This window comes from Prosopis cineraria, unplaced genomic scaffold (genome assembly GCF_029017545.1).
Source record: "Prosopis cineraria cultivar Desert tree isolate PC_DT_omini unplaced genomic scaffold, ASM2901754v1 PC5, whole genome shotgun sequence".
NCBI classification, from domain to species: domain Eukaryota; kingdom Viridiplantae; phylum Streptophyta; class Magnoliopsida; order Fabales; family Fabaceae; genus Prosopis; species Prosopis cineraria.
Window position 1 is genome coordinate 4,020,814 of NW_026555336.1, and position 24,598 is coordinate 4,045,411.

The 24,598-nt window shown below is 35.0% G+C and overlaps 2 protein-coding genes and 1 pseudogene across 4 annotated transcripts; 1 reads left to right on the top strand and 2 right to left on the bottom strand.

Annotated features, from left to right (window-relative positions):
* Positions 1–2,843: 2,843 nt before the first annotated feature.
* LOC129312060 (uncharacterized) lies at positions 2,844–8,805 on the bottom strand. Its single transcript, XM_054954622.1, has 2 exons — positions 8,349–8,805; positions 2,844–3,108 (listed from the first exon to the last, which is right to left on the bottom strand). Exons 1-2 carry the CDS (start codon positions 8,704–8,706, stop codon positions 3,074–3,076), a joined length of 393 nt encoding a protein of 130 aa, XP_054810597.1. The 5' UTR covers positions 8,707–8,805; the 3' UTR covers positions 2,844–3,073.
* A 5,792-nt stretch (positions 8,806–14,597) lies between these two features.
* LOC129311803 (calcium-transporting ATPase 2, plasma membrane-type-like) lies at positions 14,598–19,359 on the top strand (annotated as a pseudogene).
* A 1,072-nt stretch (positions 19,360–20,431) lies between these two features.
* Positions 20,432–22,458, bottom strand: LOC129310292 (cyclin-D5-2-like). Of its 3 annotated transcripts, XM_054952107.1 has the most exons (6): positions 21,985–22,458; positions 21,787–21,873; positions 21,619–21,693; positions 21,402–21,486; positions 21,197–21,327; positions 20,432–21,092 (listed from the first exon to the last, which is right to left on the bottom strand). In XM_054952107.1, exons 1-6 carry the CDS (start codon positions 22,264–22,266, stop codon positions 20,883–20,885), a joined length of 870 nt encoding a protein of 289 aa, XP_054808082.1. In that variant the 5' UTR covers positions 22,267–22,458; the 3' UTR covers positions 20,432–20,882. The 3 variants fall into 3 exon arrangements, with proteins under 3 accessions (XP_054808082.1, XP_054808081.1, XP_054808080.1); XM_054952106.1 differs by having other exon boundaries at positions 21,230–21,327; positions 21,402–21,693; XM_054952105.1 differs by having other exon boundaries at positions 21,402–21,693.
* Positions 22,459–24,598: the final 2,140 nt, after the last annotated feature.

Here is a 24,598-nt window from a genome sequence, read left to right on the forward strand (position 1 = left end):
TCGTCATGTTATATATGTAATATTCGACCCCAAAAAAAATGTTATATGTGTAATATAAATAATGTGCAATTCATTTTCTAAATTTTGTGCAATGCATAAGATTTACATGATTACATTTGTATAATAAACTAGTAAATGAATTCATATATTCACAATTTTGAAATGTTTTTAATTTATTAAAAGAATTTTACATCCTCTACTTTCAATTGAGCAGGTGACTCAAATGGCACCTAGAGGTTATGGGATTAAATTTTCATAGTGGTTTATTGTGGGTGTGAGTCGTCATTCCCAATTAAAAAAAAAGGTTAGGATAGGTGCGTGAGAGTGCGTGAATTTAAATATAAATACTCATTAATAGAGTGTACAAGGCTAGTGTAACATAGAATGCTTAAGTTCATCTAAGTAACTCGAGATCTCATGATTAAGTAATCCTTATTATCCATTGCATTAGGACCAACATCTATCGGTGATAATGAGTAGAATAATAATAATTTATAATTTTCATTCAAGCAACTGAAATAACAAGTAAATATATTCCACAATAATTTATATTTGAAATGGACCAGGAAAAGCTAGCAGGCGTCAGCAGCATGTTAAGCCGAAATTCGAATCAGGAACAGACAAAAAATCATATCATGTTGAAAATATATGCAGCGCCATGTCGACAAGATTCCCAAGTGTGTGGGTCTTGTGCGTTTACATTAGCTGGAGGGCAAGTATCGCCCACAAATTAAACCATCGTAGTGATAACATGTTACAAATTCTGGCCAAAAGAAGGTAACATGTTACAAATATCTTTCTCCCAATAACTTGCTAATCAGAATTGACATCTCAAGCGTCAAAGAACTATGTGTCTAATCAGAATATCGCATCAAATATCTGGGGGGAAATATGTATCAGATCATCAGATCAACACAACTAGGTCACATTTGATAATTGTGTTTGAATGGCTTAATTTTTACCTTAGATTACCTCGGCATAATAAGTACCTAGAAGACTTTTTCACGTCAAATATTTTAAACTTTTTCTGTCTGTTAAAAAAGAGTCGTCAAAATTTTCACCGTTGAAAATAGAACTTTCAACAACCAATAAATGAAAAAAGTAGGCCTTTTCACATTGACATAAAAAGTCTTGTTCCATGTTAGTTTTATTAGTAACATTCTTCTTACTAAATTTAAAAAAATATTTCACTTCATTCTTATGTTTTTCATTTGTTTTTCTAACATTCATCCAACTAACATTTATTATTTTACTACCTAATTAATTAACATAAAAAATATTATATTTAAAAAATTTTTGACTTATTATATTTAAAATTTTTTTGACTTAATTTAAAAAATATCAGTGAAGTTTCTCCTTAAAATAAGATCTTCTAAAATTTCAACAAAAGTCAAATTCAACTCAAATACCAACAATAATGAAGTTCAAAACAAACTTAGAAGCCATGATTATATTATACTCCCTTCGTCCCAAAATTATAAGATATTTTTAGATAAAATCTCACATATCAATACCACTCATTAAATGCACTTTATAACTTACTTTTTCAAAATAAAAATATAAACTTTTAAAAATATCCTTAAAGAATATTGAAGAAAGAGAATATATGGGAAGAGTAATATTGAAAAAGCATCATTAATGAAACCTTATTTCTATCAAAGTGTTTTATATTTTGGAACGCTGAATTTTCTCTAAAAGTATCTTATAATTTAAAATGGAAGGAGTACAAACTATTTAGCAATATTTATTACTAGTATATATTTAATTTCTCTAAACAAGTATAAATTTCAACATAGTTTCCCTTTTGAAATAGCACCTCCTAAAATTTCAACAAAAATAAAATTTAATTTAGATATCATCAACAATGAAATTCAAATCAAACTTTTAAGCCATGGCTATATTATATAAACTAACCAGCAACATTCTTCACAATAAAATTATCATAACAAATTTAATTTGTCTAAACAAGTATACATTTCATTCCTTTATCCAGCTACATTTATATAAATTTAATTCCTTTAAACAAGTATAAATTTTGATGGAGTTTTTTTTTTTAAATACAACCTCCCAAACTTTCAACAAAAATCCAATTCAACTTAGATATTAACAACAATGAAATTCAAATCAAACTCTCAAGTGATGACTATATTATATGAACAATCTATCAACATTCATCACAATAAAATCATCACAACAAATTTAATTTCCTCTAAAAAAGTATAAATTCCATTCCTTTATCTAGCAACATTTATCACAATAAATTTAATTTCTCTATCCAAAAATAGAAAGAAAAGAATTATATTAAATTATATAAAAATTAAAACAGCAAAAATTCATATTTACATATGTAACCAGCCACTATAATTTTTATAAAACGAAGAAAAAATAGAAAAAGATAACGACAGTCACTTGGAATTTATGGAGAAGAAAATGCAACCCAAAAAATCCACTTAAAACAAAACCCAACAATGGAAGAAGAGGAAGAAACAACCACCCATTGAAATAATGTGACTCAAGAAAATTTACTCACAATGGAAGAAAATGGAAGAAGAAATAAAGTAAATTGAGACTCTAACTCAAACAATAAACTTGACTCTCAAACAAAATGCCGTAACAGCAAAATCAAAAGACCCATAACCCACTACAATGAAGAAGAAACAAGAGAAACTAAGCAAGTGAGATGTAACACCCTCAAATTTACAGACCGATTTTTCACAAGTTATTAATTCAACAAATCCTTTTTTTTTATTTTTTATTTTTTCATTGAACCCTTATCATGGTAGAAAAATTTCTACCACGATACATCCAAGACAATATACCACAGGTCTTAAAATATCTCAAAAAAAAACAATTAGAACCATGAGGGACAGACATGATCCTCATAGCATGTTATTCAAATCAGATCATAAATCAAGAGCGACAGACATAATCCTCTTGGTCATATAAATACTTTTAATAAAAAGGATTAGAGTTTACATGCTTCACAAAGAAGATATGTCCTAAGTTGGCACAAGATACATTGTATAATCTAAAATAAGAGGCAACGTAAAAGATGGTGTCTCATACACCACAGTTACACCTCTGGTGCTTTCTCGGCCGGACTCGCTCCTGTAAAAATATTAACCACGGGGAATGAGACTTAAAAGTCCCAGTAACCAAAAATTAATATGTAATGATGCATGCGGATGTAACTAATCATGCGATTGCTAAGTGGGCACACAAAACATTTAACCGAACAATACTTTCAAACAAACCGAACAAGTATTTAATTTGCATGACTGCACCTTATATCCTCCTTTCGCCATGCTCGGACGCCAAATCACCCGGCCAAAGGTGAGTTGGACCAAGCGACACGCCACTCATTGGGTCCAATGAGGGCTTACCACGTGGTAATAATTAACCGAACAGAAATTCCCATTAACACCATACATTAAAATACCCTGACAAGTCATGCATCATTCAAATATCCAAACAGGAATATATCCGAACAATAATATCTCATCATGATAAACAAAAATAAATTTTTAACCCACTTGGCAATAATTTCAAACAAGTATATACAGTATTTATTTTCAATAATTCATAATTTTTCCAAACAACAAAACAACACATAACCATTCACAAACACACTCATCACAACACATTAATAATGGTTACCTTGTGTCTTGAATAACAAGTTCCCCTTCACAACTCCTTTTTCACCACTATCTTTGTCAATATAATCTACATAATTATTTCACAATACTATATATTAATTTTACATTAAAATAAATAACTCTAATTTAAATAGTTAGAAAGTCTTAGATCTATAATCCATATTAACACTAATTTAAGATTTATGCCTCATTTAACTTCCCAAATTCTTTTCTAAAATTCTCGTACCCTAATAAACTATTTTTTTTATCCTCAAATCACTTCTAGTATCACAATTTCATCCTTCTATATTCTAAAAATTCGTCCAAAAATAAATTAAATTTTAAAATTATCCTGAAGCCTCAAATCACCTTTCTATAACCTCAAAAATACCTATTCATACTTAAATAAATATTTAATAATCATAGGTTTATCCCTACATCTCAGATTCCACATAAATTCAACCATATAGATCTAGATTTTAACTCAAAAATTCTTAAACATGAGTTTCAACCTCAAGAAAATATTCTATAATATTTATTATATCCCTAAGAGTTTTAACCTATATTTTTAATCCATCATATCATCAGATTAACTATCCTATAGAAAAAATCCTAATCAAAATATTTACTCTATCCTACAAAATAATCATATCACTAGAAAGCTAATATTATTTAAAAAATAACTATAAAATTAATTTTGTAATTAAATAAATTTTTAAATGCTAATCTAAACAGGAAAGTTAGAACATACCTGAAGAAAAAAGAAAATAATCCCCCCTTGCGAGAAAACGCCGAGCAACGTGAGAGGAAGAGAAAAAATAATATAAAATGGGATTGTGAGTCCCAAAATTATATAAAAAAAAACTATAGGTTTGAATTTAATTATTCAAACCTTTGGGCCCAAAGTTGCAATTTTCTCTAAATTGCATCTTAGCCTCTCATGCTTCCTAATGCACACACCCCCTCCTTTTTATACATGAAGGCACCTCTTCTCTTCCCTCATCTAACCAATGTGGGACTTAGAAACAACAACCTTCCACCCCCCCTTTTTTTTTGTTCCTTCTACCTTCTCTTTTTTTTTTAACACACACATAAAAAAAATTATTTATGTATTATATCTTAACTAAATATTGCTTATGTGGTTTTAAATTTAAATTTTTAAATTCATAATTAAATACCTAATCATAATATTATTTCTAAATAACCTCAAATAATATAAATTCCTATTATTATCATTTTTTTTTCAAAACCTAAATTCCACAATTTCTTTATTATATAAAAATCAGGATGTTACAATTCTCCCCTCCTTTTAGAAATTTTGTCCTCAAAATTTAATAGATAAGCTTAGAAACTATGTACCTAAGCAAATAAATGTGGATAATCTCGCCTCATACTCTCCTCGGTCTCCCAAGTAGCATCACCTAGGGCTCCACCCTTCCAAATCACCTTCACGAGTCGGATGGTCTTATTGCGTAGTTGTTTGTCCTTAAAGTCCTCAATTCGCTCCGGTTCGGATCTAAAGGTCAAATTCTCCCTCAATTCTACTTCTTCAGGTTCAATAACATGGGAGGGATCCGGGTTGTACTTCTTCAACTGTGATACGTGGAACACATTATGGATACCTGCAATCTGTGGAGGTAATGCAACTCTATATGCAGTAGATCCAATTCGCTCCAAGATCTCATACGGGCCCATAAATCTAGGTGTCAATTTCTTTGCCTTAATGGATCTACCAATGCCTGTCACTGGAGAAACCTTCAAAAATACATGATCTCCTACTTCAAACTCTAACGGCCGTCTCCTCTTATCAGCATAGCTCTTCTGTCGGCTCTGAGCGGTTAGCAATTTTTGCTTAATCATTGCAATCTTCTGGGTGGTCTGCTCTACAATTTCTGGACCAATGATACTCCTCTCACTTAATTCTGTCCAACATAAAGGCGATCTACACTTCCTTCCATACAAGGCCTCATAAGGCGCCATCCCAATACTAGAATGATAGCTGTTATTATAAGCAAATTCAGCTAATGGCAAATGATTATCCCAACTACCTGGTAGTTCAATGGCACAAGCTCTCAACATGTCCTCCAAAGTCTGGATCGTCCTCTCTGTTTGTCCATCTGTTTGGGGGTGGTATGCGGTGCTAAAACTCAGTCTGGTACCCATAGCCTTCTGTAGCGCACCCCAAAAGTTTGAAGTGAACCTTGGGTCACGATCTGACACAATTCTAGAGGGTATACCATGAAGTCTAACTATCTCCTTAATGTATATCTCAGCAAATTTCTCTAATGTAGAGGTAAACTTGATCGCCAAAAAGTGAGCTGATTTGGTGAGTCGGTCTACTATCACCCAAATAGCATCCTTACTCGAGGGTGTTCTTGGCAGTCCAGTGATGAAATCCATAGAAATATCATCCCATTTCCACTTTGGAATATCTAACGGTTGCAGTGTTCCAGCTGGCTTCTGATGTTCTATCTTTATCTTCTGACACGTTAAACATCTAGAAACAAATTCAGTTACATCTTTCTTCATTCCTGGCCACCACCAACCTCGCTTCAAATCATGGTACATTTTAGTTATACCGGGATGAATTGTATATTTGCTCCTATGAGCTTCTTCTAAAAGGATATTCCTCAATCTTGGATCATTAGGTACACAAACTCTACCTTTATACTTCATCACTGTGTCCTCAGAGATGGTAAAATTTGGGGCCTTACCTACCACTATCTCCTTCCTTATATTCCTTAAGTAGTCATCACTCTGCTGTGAGACTCTGAGATCTTCCCAGAATTTGCTCTCAAAGTCTGCTACCTGGAGTGCGGCCATTTGATGTTCAATCACATCTACTGGAACATCATGAAAACTGTTCCATAAATGATATTCATGAACCATCAAATGTGCAGCATGAATAGTCTTCTACTTAAGGCGTCAGCTACCACGTTAGCCTTACCCGGATGGTAATGTAATTCAAAGTCATAATCCTTCAAAATTCCATCCATCGTCGCTGCCTCATATTAAGCTCTTTTTGATCAAATAAATACTTCAGGCTCTTATGGTCACTGAAGATTTGAAACTTAGATCCATACAAGTAGTGTCTCCATATCTTCAGAGCAAACACAACTGCAGCTAACTCCAAATCATGAGTAGGGTAATTTTCCTCGTGTGGTCTCAACTGTCTGGAGGAATAGGCAACCACTCGGTCATTTTGCATCAAAACACATCCTAAACCCTTTAAAGAAGCATCAGTGTACAGAGTGTACGGCACCACAGGGTCAGGAATAGTCAATACTGGAGTAGTGGTTAACCTCTTTTTCAATTCTTGGAAAGCAGCTTCACATTTGTCAGTCCAAATAAATGGGGCATCCTTCTTAGTCAGCTTAGTTAAGGGCATCGCAATTTGCGAAAATCCCTTAATAAAGCGACGATAATAACCTGCTAAACCTAGAAAGCTTCGTATCTCTGTAACAGATTTTGGCTGTTCCCACTTCATCACTGCATCAATCTTGCTAGGATCCACCGCAACTCCGTCTCTGGACACAACATGGCCCAAAAACTTTACTTCTTGGAGCCAAAATTCACACTTGCTTAATTTGGCATAAAGCTTATTTTCCCTCAAAACTTGCAAGACGATTCTTAAATGCTTACCATGAGCCTCCTCATCCTTTGAATAAATAAGAATGTCATCAATAAACACTACTACAAACTTATCTAAATAGGGTCGAAAGATCCTATTCATGTAATCCATGAATACCGCAGGAGCATTCGTAAGTCCAAACGGCATCACCATGAATTCATAATGCCCATATCTCGTCCGAAATGCTGTCTTAGGTATATCCTCCGCTCTTACTCTCAATTGGTGGTACCCTGACCTTAAGTCAATCTTTGAGAAAACTGCGGATCCCACAAGCTGATCCAGCAAATCATCGATTCTCGAAAGTGGATATTTGTTCTTGATGGTTACTTTGTTCAATTGTCTATAATCAATGCACAATCGGAGGCTTCCGTCCTTCTTCTTTACAAAAAGGACTGGAGATCCCCAAGGTGAAACACTCGGTCTGATGAAACCCTTCTCAAGTAGCTCTTCAATTTGCTTTTTCAGTTCTGCTAACTCTGAAGGGGACATCCGATAAGGAGCCTTAGAAATTGGCCCTGTACCGGGTACCAATTCAATTGAGAACTCTACCTCGCGCTTTGGGGGTAAACCGGAGACTTCGTCTGGAAATACATCCGCAAATTCTTTGACAATTGGGATATTCTTCACGCCTTCATCAATCTCAGCTTGGATAGAGAAGAAAACCATGTAGGCCTGGCAACCCTTCTTCATACATCTATCAACTTGCGCCGCCGACAAGAAAACATGATCTTGAGTCTCGACTGGGGTCACCGACAAAGAAGATAAAGACACACTCCTCTCTCTACAATCTAGGATAGCACCATTTGCAGCCATCCAATTCATTCCCACAATTACATCCATACCTCTCAGTGGTAGGATAATTAAGTCCATAGTTGTTTTCCTATTTTTAAACTCGACTACTAGGTTAAGGCATGCCTTAGCAGTCCTTACAGATTCTCCCGCAGGAGTAGACACATTCATATCAAAAGGTAAAATACACACAGGCAAATCAAGGTTCTTTACACAAGTTTCAGAAATAAAAGAGTGTGTAGCACCCGAATCAAATAGTGCAACAATATCATGATGAAGGATTTTGATGTTACCTCTAATGGCATCTGGGGAGTTCATGGTGTCCTGAGTAAGAGCAAACACACGGCCAGAGACAGTAGGATGTTGGGAAGGGTTCTTCATATTTGAGCCCTGGTTGTCCCCACAAAACTTTGCAATGTGACCGGGTTTCCCACAAATGTAACAGACCCAGCACTGTCCGAAATGACGACGCCCGCATTTAGTGCACTGTTGAGAGCTCGCTGTACTCGGGGCAGGGGTAGATACTGTTGGGCTCCTCTGTGACCCGTGATAACTACTATGATAGCTCCTCTGTCCTTGGCCCCTTTGAAATGGACCCTTCTGCCTTCCTTGGTTCCATGAGCTACTCGAACCCTGATGGTTTTTCTTCATAATGCCTCCGGTGGGTCGAGGGTAGGTTGGGGGTCTACTATATGAATAACCCCTCTTCTCTCTCTCGACCTCCTTCTTACTGCGAGCTACTACTTGTAGTTTTATGCACATTTCATCATAATCTCGGATATCTAGATGAGCCAATTGTTCCCTCAATTCTGGTCTAGCCTTCTCCAATAAGCGCTTAGCCTTCCATTCGGAATCATCCCTATACTGCAGGTACGTGGAGTATCTAGATAACTCCTGAAACTTAGCAATGAATGTGTCCTCATCGAGGTTCCCTTGCTTAAAGGCATGGAATTCCGCTTCCTTCTCAGACCTTAACTCTGATGGAAAGTAATGCCTGAATAATTTTTCCTTGAATTCCTCCCAGGTGAGTGTAGAATCATCCCTGGGCCCTGCTGTCTCCCACCAATCTCTTGCTCCTTTCACTAGGAGCACTAATGCTACTTGTACTTTTTGATTGCTGGTGCATGTGACTACTCGAAAGATGGATTCGAGTCTCTTCACCCATTCCTCTACCACGGATGGTTTAAGGTTACCATCAAACGTAGGAGGGTTAAACTTCCTAACAGTTTCCCACACATCAGTAATGGTCGGTGGGGCTCTCTGTTCCTCCTGCCTAATTTCCTTCCTTCTAGACTCATGATCTCTCGGAGTGGCAGGATGTGAGGAACTGCCTTCCCCCACATGACTCTCAACATGAGCCCTATCTCCATTTTCAGTTACCTTTTGCCTCTTTAGCTCCGTCAACTCTTGTTCGTATCCTTGAACCTTGTCTGTTAATGTTTTTACAAGCATTCTCAATTCCGCCAAGTCAGGCTCCTCATTTGGCAGTGGCGGTGGTAGGTGCTCATGTTGGAATCCTGAGTTACCACGAGTAACAGGCATTTTCTCTCCCCTCCTAAAGGATACAAGATATAAATAATAAAATTAGCCTAGCTATATCATGGCCATACAATGAGAAGCACCATAACAATGTATATTGCCAACCGACTATATGCTCTGATACCAATATGTAACACCCTCAAATTTACAGACCGATTTTTCACAAGTTATTAATTCAACAAATCCTTTTTTTTTATTTTTTATTTTTTTCATTGAACCCTTATCATGGTAGAAAAATTTCTACCACGATACATCCAAGACAATATACCACAGGTCTTAAAATATCTCAAAAAAAAACAATTAGAACCATGAGGGACAGACATGATCCTCATAGCATGTTATTCAAATCAGATCATAAATCAAGAGGGACAGACATAATCCTCTTGGTCATATAAATACTTTTAATAAAAAGGATTAGAGTTTACATGCTTCACAAAGAAGATATGTCCTAAGTTGGCACAAGATACATTGTATAATCTAAAATAAGAGGCAACGTAAAAGATGGTGTCTCATACACCACAGTTACACCTCTGGTGCTTTCTCGGCCGGACTCGCTCCTGTAAAAATATTAACCACGGGGAATGAGACTTAAAAGTCCCAGTAACCAAAAATTAATATGTAATGATGCATGCGGATGTAACTAATCATGCGATTGCTAAGTGGGCACACAAAACATTTAACCGAACAATACTTTCAAACAAACCGAACAAGTATTTAATTTGCATGACTGCACCTTATATCCTCCTTTCGCCATGCTCGGACGCCAAATCACCCGGCCAAAGGTGAGTTGGACCAAGCGACACGCCACTCATTGGGTCCAATGAGGGCTTACCACGTGGTAATAATTAACCGAACAGAAATTCCCATTAACACCATACATTAAAATACCCTGACAAGTCATGCATCATTCAAATATCCAAACAGGAATATATCCGAACAATAATATCTCATCATGATAAACAAAAATAAATTTTTAACCCACTTGGCAATAATTTCAAACAAGTATATACAGTATTTATTTTCAATAATTCATAATTTTTCCAAACAACAAAACAACACATAACCATTCACAAACACACTCATCACAACACATTAATAATGGTTACCTTGTGTCTTGAATAACAAGTTCCCCTTCACAACTCCTTTTTCACCACTATCTTTGTCAATATAATCTACATAATTATTTCACAATACTATATATTAATTTTACATTAAAATAAATAACTCTAATTTAAAGAGTTAGAAAGTCTTAGATCTATAATCCATATTAACACTAATTTAAGATTTATGCCTCATTTAACTTCCCAAATTCTTTTCTAAAATTCTCGTACCCTAATAAACTATTTTTTTTATCCTCAAATCACTTCTAGTATCACAATTTCATCCTTCTATATTCTAAAAATTCGTCCAAAAATAAATTAAATTTTAAAATTATCCTGAAGCCTCAAATCACCTTTCTATAACCTCAAAAATACCTATTCATACTTAAATAAATATTTAATAATCATAGGTTTATCCCTACATCTCAGATTCCACATAAATTCAACCATATAGATCTAGATTTTAACTCAAAAATTCTTAAACATGAGTTTCAACCTCAAGAAAATATTCTATAATATTTATTATATCCCTAAGAGTTTTAACCTATATTTTTAATCCATCATATCATCAGATTAACTATCCTATAGAAAAAATCCTAATCAAAATATTTACTCTATCCTACAAAATAATCATATCACTAGAAAGCTAATATTATTTAAAAAATAACTATAAAATTAATTTTGTAATTAAATAAATTTTTAAATGCTAATCTAAACAGGAAAGTTAGAACATACCTGAAGAAAAAGAAAATAATCCCCCCTTGCGAGAAAACGCCGAGCAACGTGAGAGGAAGAGAGAAAAATAATATAAAAATGGGATTGTGAGTCCCAAAATTATATAAAAAAAAACTATAGGTTTGAATTTAATTATTCAAACTTTGGGCCCAAAGTTGCAATTTTCTCTAAATTGCATCTTAGCCTCTCATGCTTCCTAATGCACACACCCCCTCCTTTTTATACATGAAGGCACCTCTTCTCTTCCCTCATCTAACCAATGTGGGACTTAGAAACAACAACCTTCACCCCCCTTTTTTTTTGTTCCTTCTACCTTCTCTTTTTTTTTTAACACACACATAAAAAAAATTATTTATGTATTATATCTTAACTAAATATTGCTTATGTGGTTTTAAATTTAAATTTTTAAATTCATAATTAAATACCTAATCATAATATTATTTCTAAATAACCTCAAATAATATAAATTCCTATTATTATCATTTTTTTTTCAAAACCTAAATTCCACAATTTCTTTATTATATAAAAATCAGGATGTTATATGAGACCCAAAAGCTACCTAGAATGAAGACCCACAGCACCCAAAAAGAACAGCACGAAGGAAGATGGCCGAATCACAAGAATGGAAAGCGGAACAGCTTAATATGAACGATGATAAATTTTGGCAGGCGAAGCGATAGAAGAGGAGCAGCAAAAGATGGCATAGCGGAAGACAGAATGGGCGATAGGAGCAGCTTAATGCATAGTTTAACTCATAATTACTTTATTGTCATTGCCTCTTTTTTTGGTACTGTCATTGAAATATTTTTTATTATTGTTAGAGATTATTGTGAATTTATAATTGTTATTGTTGTGATAAATTTTATATGAATATAAGTAATTTTATTAATTGAGTGTATTATACCTCTCATAAATTAAAAAGGAAAAAATAAAGTGAGACAATAGATAAGACAGAAATCAATCTTCTAATCCTATCAAGTCAGTCTTTTGTGCAGCCCCAACTCTAAGTGTATCAGATTACTATCTAATTATAACTAAATTATAAATATTAAAATTTTTTTGTAAATATAAGAAGGAGGTTATGTGGACAGTAGAGAATGTCTTTTTCAATAATAAATATCAACTTTGTCAAAACATTTTGTTGAAGAGAACTAAAACTAAATTGTCAATGACATCATTCGTTCCATAATGGGAAAATGACATTTAAGGGCAATTAAAAAAAATTATTATCATAAGAGTCTATTAATTTTACATTGGATATTTTTGATTAAGGTTTCTTTAGAAATTTAATCAGCTAAGGTTCTACTTTTAATTTGTATTTTTTTTTAACGAAAAGTTTAACTTTAACTTGTTCAATATAATGATATATACATGTTCTTTTTTATTTAAAGGGTTTTTCATTCATAGCACAGGATAACATAATCAAAATACATCCAATAAACCATTTCTCTCCCCTTTCTCCTCTTCCTCAATGGGATAGCATCTGATGCAAAACTGGTGACTTCTTATTGCAATAAATTATCTTAAGAGGGCCTTAAATGTTAGTCTCCCTTCCATAATTTTGATCTCCAACTAAGTCCAAACCTTTCTGGTAAAAGACATTGGAGGATACATTAATTATAAATTATAAAGGTGATTCTCTGAAACATTGAAGCCTAAACCACATTCTCATTCTGCAACTGCTACACGGGTCACAAGAAGTTGCCATTTTGCTTGATTTGGCGGGTTGGCCTGTACTCCCCAACTCCACTTATGAACTAGCCATGGAGAATATATTTGCGTGTTGCTCATTAGCTGAGTTTCGTGTATTTGTTTTGTAGAAAACGTGGGGCTTAAAGCTCTATAGGATAATTTAGTTTACTATTTTCTTTTAATATTCATTTTGTAAATGAAGCTCATGTGAGAGAGTTTCACCCACATGATTATCAATAATTCAATATCATATATATATATATATATATATAGATAACATATTATATTATTTAAAACTATAAGTGAGATGATTTATTCCCAAAGTCGTTGCAATACACGAGGAAATATAAAATATGTTTCCTTTTTCTTTTGGATAAAAATTATTCCTCTTTTAATCAAAGGCTAGGAAACAAAGAACTGAGGCGTAAATGCAGCCCAATTAATTAATTGTCAGATAAAAAAAGTACAACTCATTCTGAAGCCCACCCAATTGTCAAACGGTTCCCGTTTTTCGTCCAATATTTTTTAAAAAAATTTTGGGACCAAGAAAAAGGGTCGAGGTTTCGGTCCCCAGAACTTCATGCTCCCTCCAATTCTTATTAATAAGATGCTTTTCATCATTTCATATATTTTAAACATATTAATTTTTTTAATATTATAAAAAATAATATGAACTTTTATTTTTACCATTTACTTTAAATTATTATACAACTATATTAAATATCTTTATGCTAATAAAAAAAGTAAAATTAAAAAACAATTTAATTATTATAATGTGTCTTATATTTTAAATAAAAATTATTTATAAAAAGTGTTTTATAAATAAAATCAAAGAAAGTAATTTAATATGGCAGCTAGCAAACAACAATAATAAATAACTAATAGATGTTTGGTCTAACAAAAAAGCATAGCTTTTTATAACGTGACAATTTAAAATTTGAGTTACTATTAAAAAAATACTTACATTTAATATGCAGAAATACTTACATTTAGTATGTAATCATGCTTCAAACATAATTACCTGTAAAATTTATTAAACTAAATAATAAATTAAAAAAATTAATAATATAGACACAAAAAATATAAAAATTATAATAATATTAAAAGAAAGTCTTGTAGATTTCAATAATCTCAAACTTTGTTAAGCTAACATCTGCAAAACAAATGATAAGACCTTTCCCTTTGGTATAGTAGCAATATAACAATCTATGCAGTGATGTCCAATTACATAAAATATGGCTCACGTATTATATATGTTTCTCTCTTCATTAAAATACATTAAAATCGCCCAAAAACAAATCTTTGAATGTTTTCTCATTCTGAGTAGCAACTCGCAAGAGGCTTTGACAGCCACAAAAGGAATTCAATTTTAAGGGCAGCCGTTGACCCCGTCAAATCCGTTAATGCCGTTCCACAGATAACACACAGCCCTTGTTCTTGTTCATCTCTCATACAATATTTCGGGACCTCCTTCATTTCCCTCTCTCCTCTGTTTCTTCCTCTTGTTCCTTTAATAGATTCGGATCACACTCTGTCCCATTTTCTGGCAAATGGGGCTTCAAACTCCACACTTTTCTTCCCAAACACCTCACAACTTCTGCTTCTGTTGCAGTTTACTGTGCCATAATAATGAGCATCTCAAGCCCAGAGACAGAGAGGCCTGAGAACTGAGAATCGTATTACCTCCACGTTAATATCATAATTCTTGCAGCATTGGCGGCCTCAGAGTTGGCGCATTCGGTATCGGACGATGGAAACTTATTTACACGAAAACTTTGAAGTCAAGTCCAAGAACTCATCTGAAGAGGTTCTTCAGAATTGGAGAAAGCTTTGTGGGTTTGTCAAGAACCCCAAGAGGCGCTTTCGCTTCACAGCCAATCTCTCTAAGCGAGGCGAAGCCGCTGCTATGCGTCGCACCAATCAGGTATTTCTTTCCCGTAAGCAAGAAGATTCGTATCTATGGATAGACACACACACGGCTTCATATTTATGTGGTTTTCACGTTGTTTTCTTGTGTTTTGTGCTCGTGTGTGTGTATTTATGTGTTTTAATTTGTTTTCTGGTTCTTGTTATAAGCAAGTGGTTTTCTTATATCTTTAATGAGCTTTTCAACCCGCATCAACTGAAGACAACATATAGAAATAGATTGTCACATCTTGATGCAGTTTTTCTAAATGACTCGCTTTCCCCTCAATGCAGGAGAAATTGAGGGTCGCTGTTTTGGTTTCCAAAGCTGCATTTCAGTTTATCCAAGGTGAGTAGATATCTTCAGCTTGATCTTAAGCCTTATGATCACAACAAAGTTCCATAAACAGACGCATAAATTCATTAAACATATTTATTTACTTGCAATTATGTCAGCAGGTGTGCAAGCAAGTGATTACACAGTACCTGAAGAAGTTAAAGAAGCAGGTTTCCAGATCTGTGCTGATGAATTGGAGTCTATTGTTGAAAGACACGACCTAAAGAAGCTAAAATATCATGGTGGGGTTGATGGTATTTCAGAAAAGCTTTCTACCTCAACCGCTGATGGTATTGGCAATGACCCTGACCAACTTGTCAAGAGACAAGAAATTTACGGAATCAACAAATTCACCGAGAGCGAAGCCCGTAGTTTCTGGGTTTTTGTTTTTGAAGCTCTTCAAGACATGACGCTAATGATCCTAGGCGTGTGCGCTCTCGTGTCTCTCGCAATTGGAATAGCGACAGAAGGATGGCCCAGAGGAGCTCACGACGGCCTAGGAATCGTCGTGAGTATCCTTCTGGTCGTGTTTGTGACAGCGACAAGTGATTATCGCCAATCACTACAGTTCAGGGATTTGGACAAGGAGAAAAAAAAGATTTCCATGCAGGTCACAAGAAATGGGTACAGGAAAAAAATGTCAATATATGATTTAGTTCCCGGCGACATTGTGCATCTCGCTATAGGAGATCAAGTCCCTACAGATGGACTCTTCGTTTCAGGATTCTCCGTGCTGATCGACGAGTCGAGTTTAACCGGAGAGAGCGAACCAGTGATGGTGAATTCTCAGAACCCATTTCTTCTTTCTGGAACTAAGGTTCAAGATGGGTCCTGTAAGATGCTGGTCACAACCGTAGGGATGAGAACTCAATGGGGTAAATTAATGGCTACACTGAGTGAAGGTGGAGATGATGAAACACCATTGCAGGTGAAACTGAATGGAGTGGCCACTATCATAGGGAAGATAGGCTTATTCTTCGCTGCTATTACTTTTGTTGTTTTGATGAAGGGACTTATGGCACGCAAACGACAAGAAGGAAGATTTTGGGGTATATCTGGGGATGACGCCATGGAGATGTTGGAATTCTTCGCTGTTGCAGTTACAATCGTTGTCGTTGCTGTCCCTGAAGGGTTGCCATTAGCTGTCACACTGAGCCTTGCGTTTGCTATGAAGAAAATGATGAATGACAAAGCCCTTGTTCGACATTTGGCTGCTTGCGAGACCATGGGATCAGCGACAAGTATATGCAGTGACAAGACAGGCACGCTGACGACCAACCGCATGACTGTCGTCAAAACCTGCATTTGCATGAACATCAAGGAAGTGACCAATGAGGACAAGGTTCTCTCTGAGTTGCCAGATTTTGCCATGAAATTGCTGCTAGAGACCATATTTAATAATACTGGAGGAGAAGTTGTGGCTAAAAGGAAAAGCAAAAGAAAACGTGAGATTCTGGGGACGCCTACAGAAGCCGCAATATTGGAGTATGGGTTGTCACTAGGCGGGGATTTTCAAAAAGAGCGAAAAGCATGCAAGCTTGTGAAAGTTGAGCCATTCAATTCAGAAAAGAAAAGGATGGGTGTAGTTGTGGAGCTGCCTGAAGCAAAATTTCGAGCTCATTGTAAAGGTGCTTCTGAGATCGTCCTGGCTGCTTGTGACAAAGTGATCGATTCAAACGGAGAAGTTGTACCACTTGATCCAGAGAAGAGTAATTATCTTAAAGAAACAATTCACCTGTTTGCTTGTGAGGCACTCAGAACTCTATGCCTTGCCTATATGGAATTGGAAACTGGGTTCTCTGCTGAAGATCCTATCCCTACTTCTGGATATACTTGTATTGCACTTGTTGGTATCAAAGATCCTGTTCGTCCTGGTGTTAGGGAATCTGTTGCAATCTGTCGCTCAGCAGGTATAACAGTAAGAATGGTCACAGGTGACAATATTAACACTGCAAAGGCTATAGCCAGAGAATGTGGGATTTTAACAGACGATGGCATAGCCATTGAAGGCCCAGCTTTTAGAGAGAAGACTCAGGAGGAAATGTTTGAGCTGATTCCTAAGATTCAGGTGATTCATTGATTCATATGATTGCCTCAATATTGATGAGCCATCAACAATAATTAGTGATCCTTTAAATATAACACCAAGTTTAATTTGCTTCCAGGTTATGGCCAGATCCTCACCATTAGATAAGCACACTTTGGTGAAACAATTGCGTACTACGTTTGGAGAAGTTGTAGCTGTAACTGGTGATGGAACAAATGACGCCCCTGCCCTTCATGAAGCAGACATTGGACTTGCAATGGGCATTGCTGGAACTGAGGTGAGTCCAAACATTGCATGGTTTGTGTGCATATTAGATAACTTCAAAGAGAAAGGAAAAGCCCATCACAACGGTGTGTTACATATTGGAAAATTAATACAAGGAAAATGCTTATGAGTGGTGACAATAACAATGTGATTTACAAACAGGTTGCTAAAGAAAGTGCAGATGTCATAATTCTCGATGATAATTTCTCTACCATAGTGACAGTGGCAAAATGGGGACGTTCAGTTTACATAAATATTCAGAAATTTGTACAGTTTCAGCTGACAGTTAATGTGGTTGCTTTACTTGTGAACTTCAGTTCAGCTTGCACAACAGGTAATAGAAGCAACCCCATTGCCTCACTGGTTCACCTCACTTTACGAACTTACGACACTAAATGGATTTTTCTTGTTCAGGAAGTGCACCTCTTACAGCAGTTCAATTATTGTGGGTGAACATGATAATGGACACGCTTGGAGCACTTGCACTAGCAACTGAGCCTCCAAACGATGAACTAATGAAGCGTTCGCCAGTGGGAAGGAAGGGAAGTTTCATCAGCAATGTCATGTGGAGGAATATCTTAGGTCAATCTCTGTATCAAGTGCCTGGTGATATGGATCCTTCAGGCCAGAGGGAAATGGCTATTTGGTATGAAGGGTCCAGATTCTGATGTCTTGCTAAACACACTTATTTCAACTCATTTGTCTTCTGTCAGGTAATCCATCTCTATCATATTTGACTGTGCAAGGAAGAACATTGACTCAACCATTTGATCATGTGCTGCTGGTTTGGTATTTGCAGGTTTTCAACGAGATAAGCTCACGTGAGATGGAGGAAATAGATGTATTTAAAGGCATATTGGATAATCATGTTTCTTGGGTGTCATAAGTGTCACTGTTTTGTTTCAAATCATAATAGTTGAGTATTTAGGAACCTACGCTAACACAACGCCCCTTGCTCCAATATACTGGTTGTTCAGCGTTTCTATTGGATACTTAGGAATGCCCATTGCTGCTCACTTAAAGAAGATCCCTGTCTGAACCATCTCCATGAATCGAAGTATAGTTCAAGCCTCATTGTTGTAACATTACTTTATTTGCCATATTTATGTACATTCTCTAAGCTTTTGTTGGCTTAGATTCAGAAATTTAGCATGTTAGCATGAAGTCACTGTCAAACCAGCACTGACCCATTTTATCTGGTGAATTTTTCTGAGTGATGAAAGTCACACTGATGCTGAAACACATGATGATGCTGGTGTATGATTGTGTTCAAATTGGAAAGTAGTCTCTGTTTGACACCGAGGGCGACGCAGGACGTGTTTCCACCTAATGCACAGCCAAATGAAGCAGCGTAGTATTAATTCGGTCCCTCTCCCTTTATCGTCCTTGGCATTTAGTTTTGAGCCGGACAAATAATTTCTTGTCCAATCAAAAGAAGCTAAACAGCAAAAAGACGAGAAAGTTTCCCTTGCGAAATACATAAGAACAAAACTCCTTTAGCCGTACGATAGTGAATATGATGTTGTGGTCCAACAAACATCTCTGCAACCCCTCTGTGTGACAGTTATGTATATGGAAGCAAAATTTGAACTTCAACGCAACGAGCCAAACTCTCTTCTATTGTCATTGTCCTTTTCATTGGCCGTATTGCTGAACTAAGGAGGTCCTTCTTGCACACTATTTACTTCTACATGTATGGTGCAGGCATATATCAGTCGGTGAAACTAAATGCGACATCAAATTATCATCTTATCATTGAACATGTGAATTCTGTTTAACCATGGAAATCTTAGTTTTCTGTCAGTCAGGGTCAGTAAAACCACACTTTGCATATCAAGTATAGTTTTTTTAACAAAGAAATGTGGAGGCCGGAAGAATCTGGTTCAGTAAATGAACGTGCATGTGAACCAGGTAGGAAGGGAACAATAAACTTGTCACGGAAATTTGTTCACACAAAAAATACAAGGCTGAGGCCAGACTGGATAACTCTGCATCTTCATATTTCCTACAAGAGCATGTGGAGAGGTGGGGATTCTGACACCAACCTCCTTTGAATCTCATCCTCCATATCTCTAATTTCATGGTGATCGACTGGGCCCTACCCTCCTACTTTTGTTTAGCATATGGCAAACTCAGTCTCAGCACATCGTGTTATCTACAAGATGTAGGGATGCTTTTTGATTTGTCCAGATACACATACACGTGGAAATGATGTGAGTATACAAACCAAGAGAGAAACTAAGGGTGACAATGGCACATAACGTCAGAATGTATAAACTCTTGCTTTAGCAGAAAATAGAAAAGGAAAAAAATTCGGACAGTGAGTGGCAACCAGAACATGTACAAAGTCAGCTGTCAGATAGCGTAGTTTGATCGTCCGATTTGGGAATCATTTACAAATTGTTTTAATTACTGCCACAGCATTGTACTGAGGCTTTACCATATTCAGGTCTATAATAATATTAATGCTTCAATAACCACGGTACAGCTAAACAGTTTAAGCAGAATTTATCAGCACTGTTCAAAAAGACTCTCCCACTTCCGAAGCAAAGCAAAATCACACTCAACTTTACAAGCTTTTTTTAATGGCCAGTCCCAAGTGCTTCTCAGCTACATCAAATCAATCAAAACCTAACACTCATTCTTCCTGCCTGGCTTTCAGCCTTTTCAGAGACATCACAATCTCCCTCGCAGAGTATGTTTGCTCCTAGTCCTCTATATGTAACGCATACTAAACAATAATATACCAAAGAAATGAGCGTTTAAAAAGTGGACTTGTAAATTGTAATAATATAATGATAATAATAAACAATTCATTGATTTAAAAAAAAAAAAAAAAAAGGCAATTCAAGGAGCGCAAACATTGCCCTGCATCACGGTGGAAAAACAGTCATCAAATGGGTTTTATGGCCTATCGGACTAAGTCACCTTCATTCTTCCTTCTGGCGGTAGGCTAGTTCTATCTGCTCTTTTTTGTTTGTTTCTTTATTTATATACCTTCTTTTCCTCTGACATATTTGGCACTGGTTGACATTTTAGCTGGGTATTTGGAAAATAAAAACCCAATCATCAAATACCAAATCATTCCACGAACCAGTGGTTGGCACTCATTAGCAGACCTATGAACTATGAAAGAATAAAATTTTCAGTGGAAAAAAGATAAATCTAATCCAATCACTAAAAAAAAAAAGAATCAATCTTCCTATAACTATGGCCGATGTATCTTTAGTCCTGGACTGCTTTCAGTTTCACTATCTGGAAATGTGAGTTTTCTCTTAGTCCCAGAAGAAAGAACAGAGGCATTCTCCAGAACATCTGTGAAGCTGGCAGGGGTAGACAACAAATTTGAGTCAGGAGGAGTCTTAACTTTTCTTCTCTCTATTTCCTGCATTAGATTGTAGCAGGAAAACACATGTTCCTGTTGGATAACATTACAAAGATCCCATTAAACTGTATCCTGGTTTTCCAATTGCTCATCCAAATAACAAGGATTTGAAGCAAAAAAAGAGCAATCAAACTCACACTTTCTAGAGATCCCCAGGATATCGAGCTTACACAAAGTTCCACACCGCGTCTCGTTAATGTAGCATCAGAAGCGGCTAATATGGCAGCAGAAGCAATAATAGATGGTCGTTGATCTATTAAATTAATACCTGCATGGAAGGAAAAATTACTCATGCTATCTCTCAAGGCATTTTATACAATGTACATTTTGAAAATGAAGTACCTTTCACGATGGCCATGATATGGTCAACAGCGCTTGAGATTATTGCTTCTGGTTTTGATTCCAAGGAAAATTTATTGAACAAGTACTGCAGATATGCAAAAGGAGTCACGGATCCCATTTTCCATCCCAAGGAATCCAAAATTAGTAATTCCATTTTCCTAATCACTTTATTCTCAAAGCAATACTCTTTTCCTGGGAATTCAGATAGAGTTGGTACGTTTTGCTCTTCCATTTTTGCTGCCAAAGATAAACACCCCATCGATAATAATTGAACAGCCCAATGTTTTCCTTCCTACATTAGAAAAACAGAGATAAATCAAAAAGTCTAATTTACAAAAACAACTGAAAGCGTTATAGAAGGTTTCAGTGAAACTTGATTCCTCACATCAATGGATCGACTTGACAGGAACCGATCGAAGTAAGTCACTGATAAGTAAATGGTGTGAAATTTGAACCCGAATTTCGCTCCAGTCTGAATCAAACCAGAAGTAAAAGCTCTCCATCAATTCAAAGGGAAAAGCAAAAAAAGCAGGAATTTTGTAAAAGAAAAATCAGGAAAATGGGTTGCTTGATAGAAACTAACGTTGAAAATCCAGTCAATGGCATCCACACGAGCACTCTTGAGCCACTTAGCAGCACTGGTTGAGCAATCGTCACGTGGGAATACAAACCCCATTTCTCTTTTAAACAAAATCTCAATGTATTCCTCTTCATCCTCGAAAACAGAACATGGGTTCATCCAGTCCTTGCCAGAATTCTCATCACTGACCTTCAAAATGCTAGCCTCATCTTCTTCGCACAGAAGGCTGGAGAAAGAAAACGAGGAGGCAGAGGTCGCCATTGTTCTGGATTCCCAGCTCAGCATATGGAATCTAACCGCTAAATGCAGGAGCGTTGGTGAGAGTGGGAGTGAGAGAGTGAGAAGATTGGGAGGGAAATGGCGAAGTTGGTGCCGCCAAAACAAGGGAAAGAAAATGATATAATTAGCGGTTAGAGAGGGGGTTATGGGATTTATACAGAGGATGATGGGAATCCCAAATTTATCTCAAAATGTTGGGAGATTCATTCGGAGAGGAAGAGGAAGTGGTCAGGTGCGTGCGATGTCACTTTTGGTGTTAAGGACAGCTGTTGGATGGTATGTTTTGTCCCTTCTAATTCAAAGCCCTCTTATTTTGGTTATGCCCTCCCTCATCTTCTTCAATCTTTCACTGGTGTTAATTTTTACTTTTTTATAGCTTTAACATTCAATTAAAATTTTATTTGCTTAGTTTCATTTAATTTTCATTTGATCTTCTATTTTAACTCTTGTTTCATTTTTGTGTTGTCTTTCTTGTATTTTAACTTGACTGTTAAGTTTAAAAAATTGCTCAAGGTTTTTGTCACTCAAAACTAGCATCAAATTAAATGGTTGGCAGAAAAATCTTGTGCAAGACATTGATCAAAATAATTAAAATTATTAGGTAGATTATAAAAAAAATAAAGGTGAGGTTAAAGTATCATGTTAAAGATAAAAATCAAGGGGAAATGTTTTATTTTTGGTTAAATAACTAAATTTGAAATAGACAAAACTAATGGACAAAAGTACGTTCAAATTTCAAAACTAATATAAGACCAAATCAAAATTGAAAGGCGAAAACAAATTTTGAAATATAATATAAAAAACTAAATTCTCGTTTTTTAAGTTAAATTTCCTCTTTATCATTTAAAATAAATTCTCGTTTTTTAAGTTATAATTCTTTACTCGTATATTGTCTAATTACTTTGCAAAATTACATTATATTAAAAATCTCTAACGATTTCATTGACAGTGGAACATTTTTTTAGGAGTATTTATCTTTTATCATATCAAAAATTAAAACGGATATGATTGTTTTGATTGATATCTTGTTTTTGTAATCAATATAAATCCCGTTGTGTTTGGATAAATAACTACCATGCATCATAATTTAGATATAGAATGGTTATGATGTATAATATATTCTATAAAATTCATTTGGTTGTAGATTGTGATTGTCAAATTTGTAGGCCATAAAGCACAAATCTACCCTTTATAATGTAAATTTAATTTGGCACAGCAACATGGATATGATGGAATAAACTATGGACATGATTCCATTTTAAACATGCATATATGTATATGTGTGTGTATGTGTATGTATATAAGCTCCATTGGTAGCATTATTACTAGTGGTCTCACTTGCTAGCTGTATACCTCTTTAATTTCCTGGTTTTCAAACCTCCTTGTGGTCTCCATTCTGCATCTATTTAAGCAATATCGCAATCACAATAACACTCTTAAATTTTCATCTCTCTCTGTTGTTTCATATATCACTATCTAAGTGGGTCAGATTTGAACAATCTAATTAGTAATAACTGACTTTTTCCCTCTTTAACAATTTCCAGCAATCAGGATTTTAAATAAAAATATAGTTATATAAATATTGACCTTGAAAAGTTTGTTTGTTTGGGTCTTTAATTATATGCTTGGCTTGATTTTCATTTAACTTGGAACAAGTTAAATTTTAAGGGAGAATTTAAGTTAAAGATAAAGGAAGAGACTTAATTTCAAGTGGCCTAAAAATATTATGAAATTTTAATTTAGTTCAGGAGAAAAAATAAAAAAATTAACAATAAAAAGATCAAAAATCTTTCACATTTTATGCAAAATTATAGATGTTAATTTTCTTATTCTACTTATTAATTTAGGAATATGAGTTACAAATTATATAAGTTGATATGTCAATAATTATATAAGATTTAACATTAATTTTTCAATCATAAGTAGCAATATTAGCTATTAAATTGCTAACTTTACTTATTAATTTACCAACATCAGTTGTAAATTACTGATAAGTCTTATAATTTACAATTGATATTGACAAATTAACAAGTAAGGTTAGCAAATTAGTAACTAATATTATTGATTGTTTGATAAATGGATGTAATTTATAAATGATATTAATAAATTAACAAGTCCAGTAAGAAATTAATAATTAATGATTTCGCATAAGATGTTAAGGATATTTTTTTTTTTACCGTCAAAATTCTTTTAACTTTTTTTCTTCTAAAATGAAATGAAATTTTAAAATATTTTTAAACTCATCTAAAATTAAATTTTTTCTCGAGTCTTTAACTAAAAGTCTCCTAATTTTAATGGAATTTTATGGTATATATGCTTATTTTAGATTTTTACCATT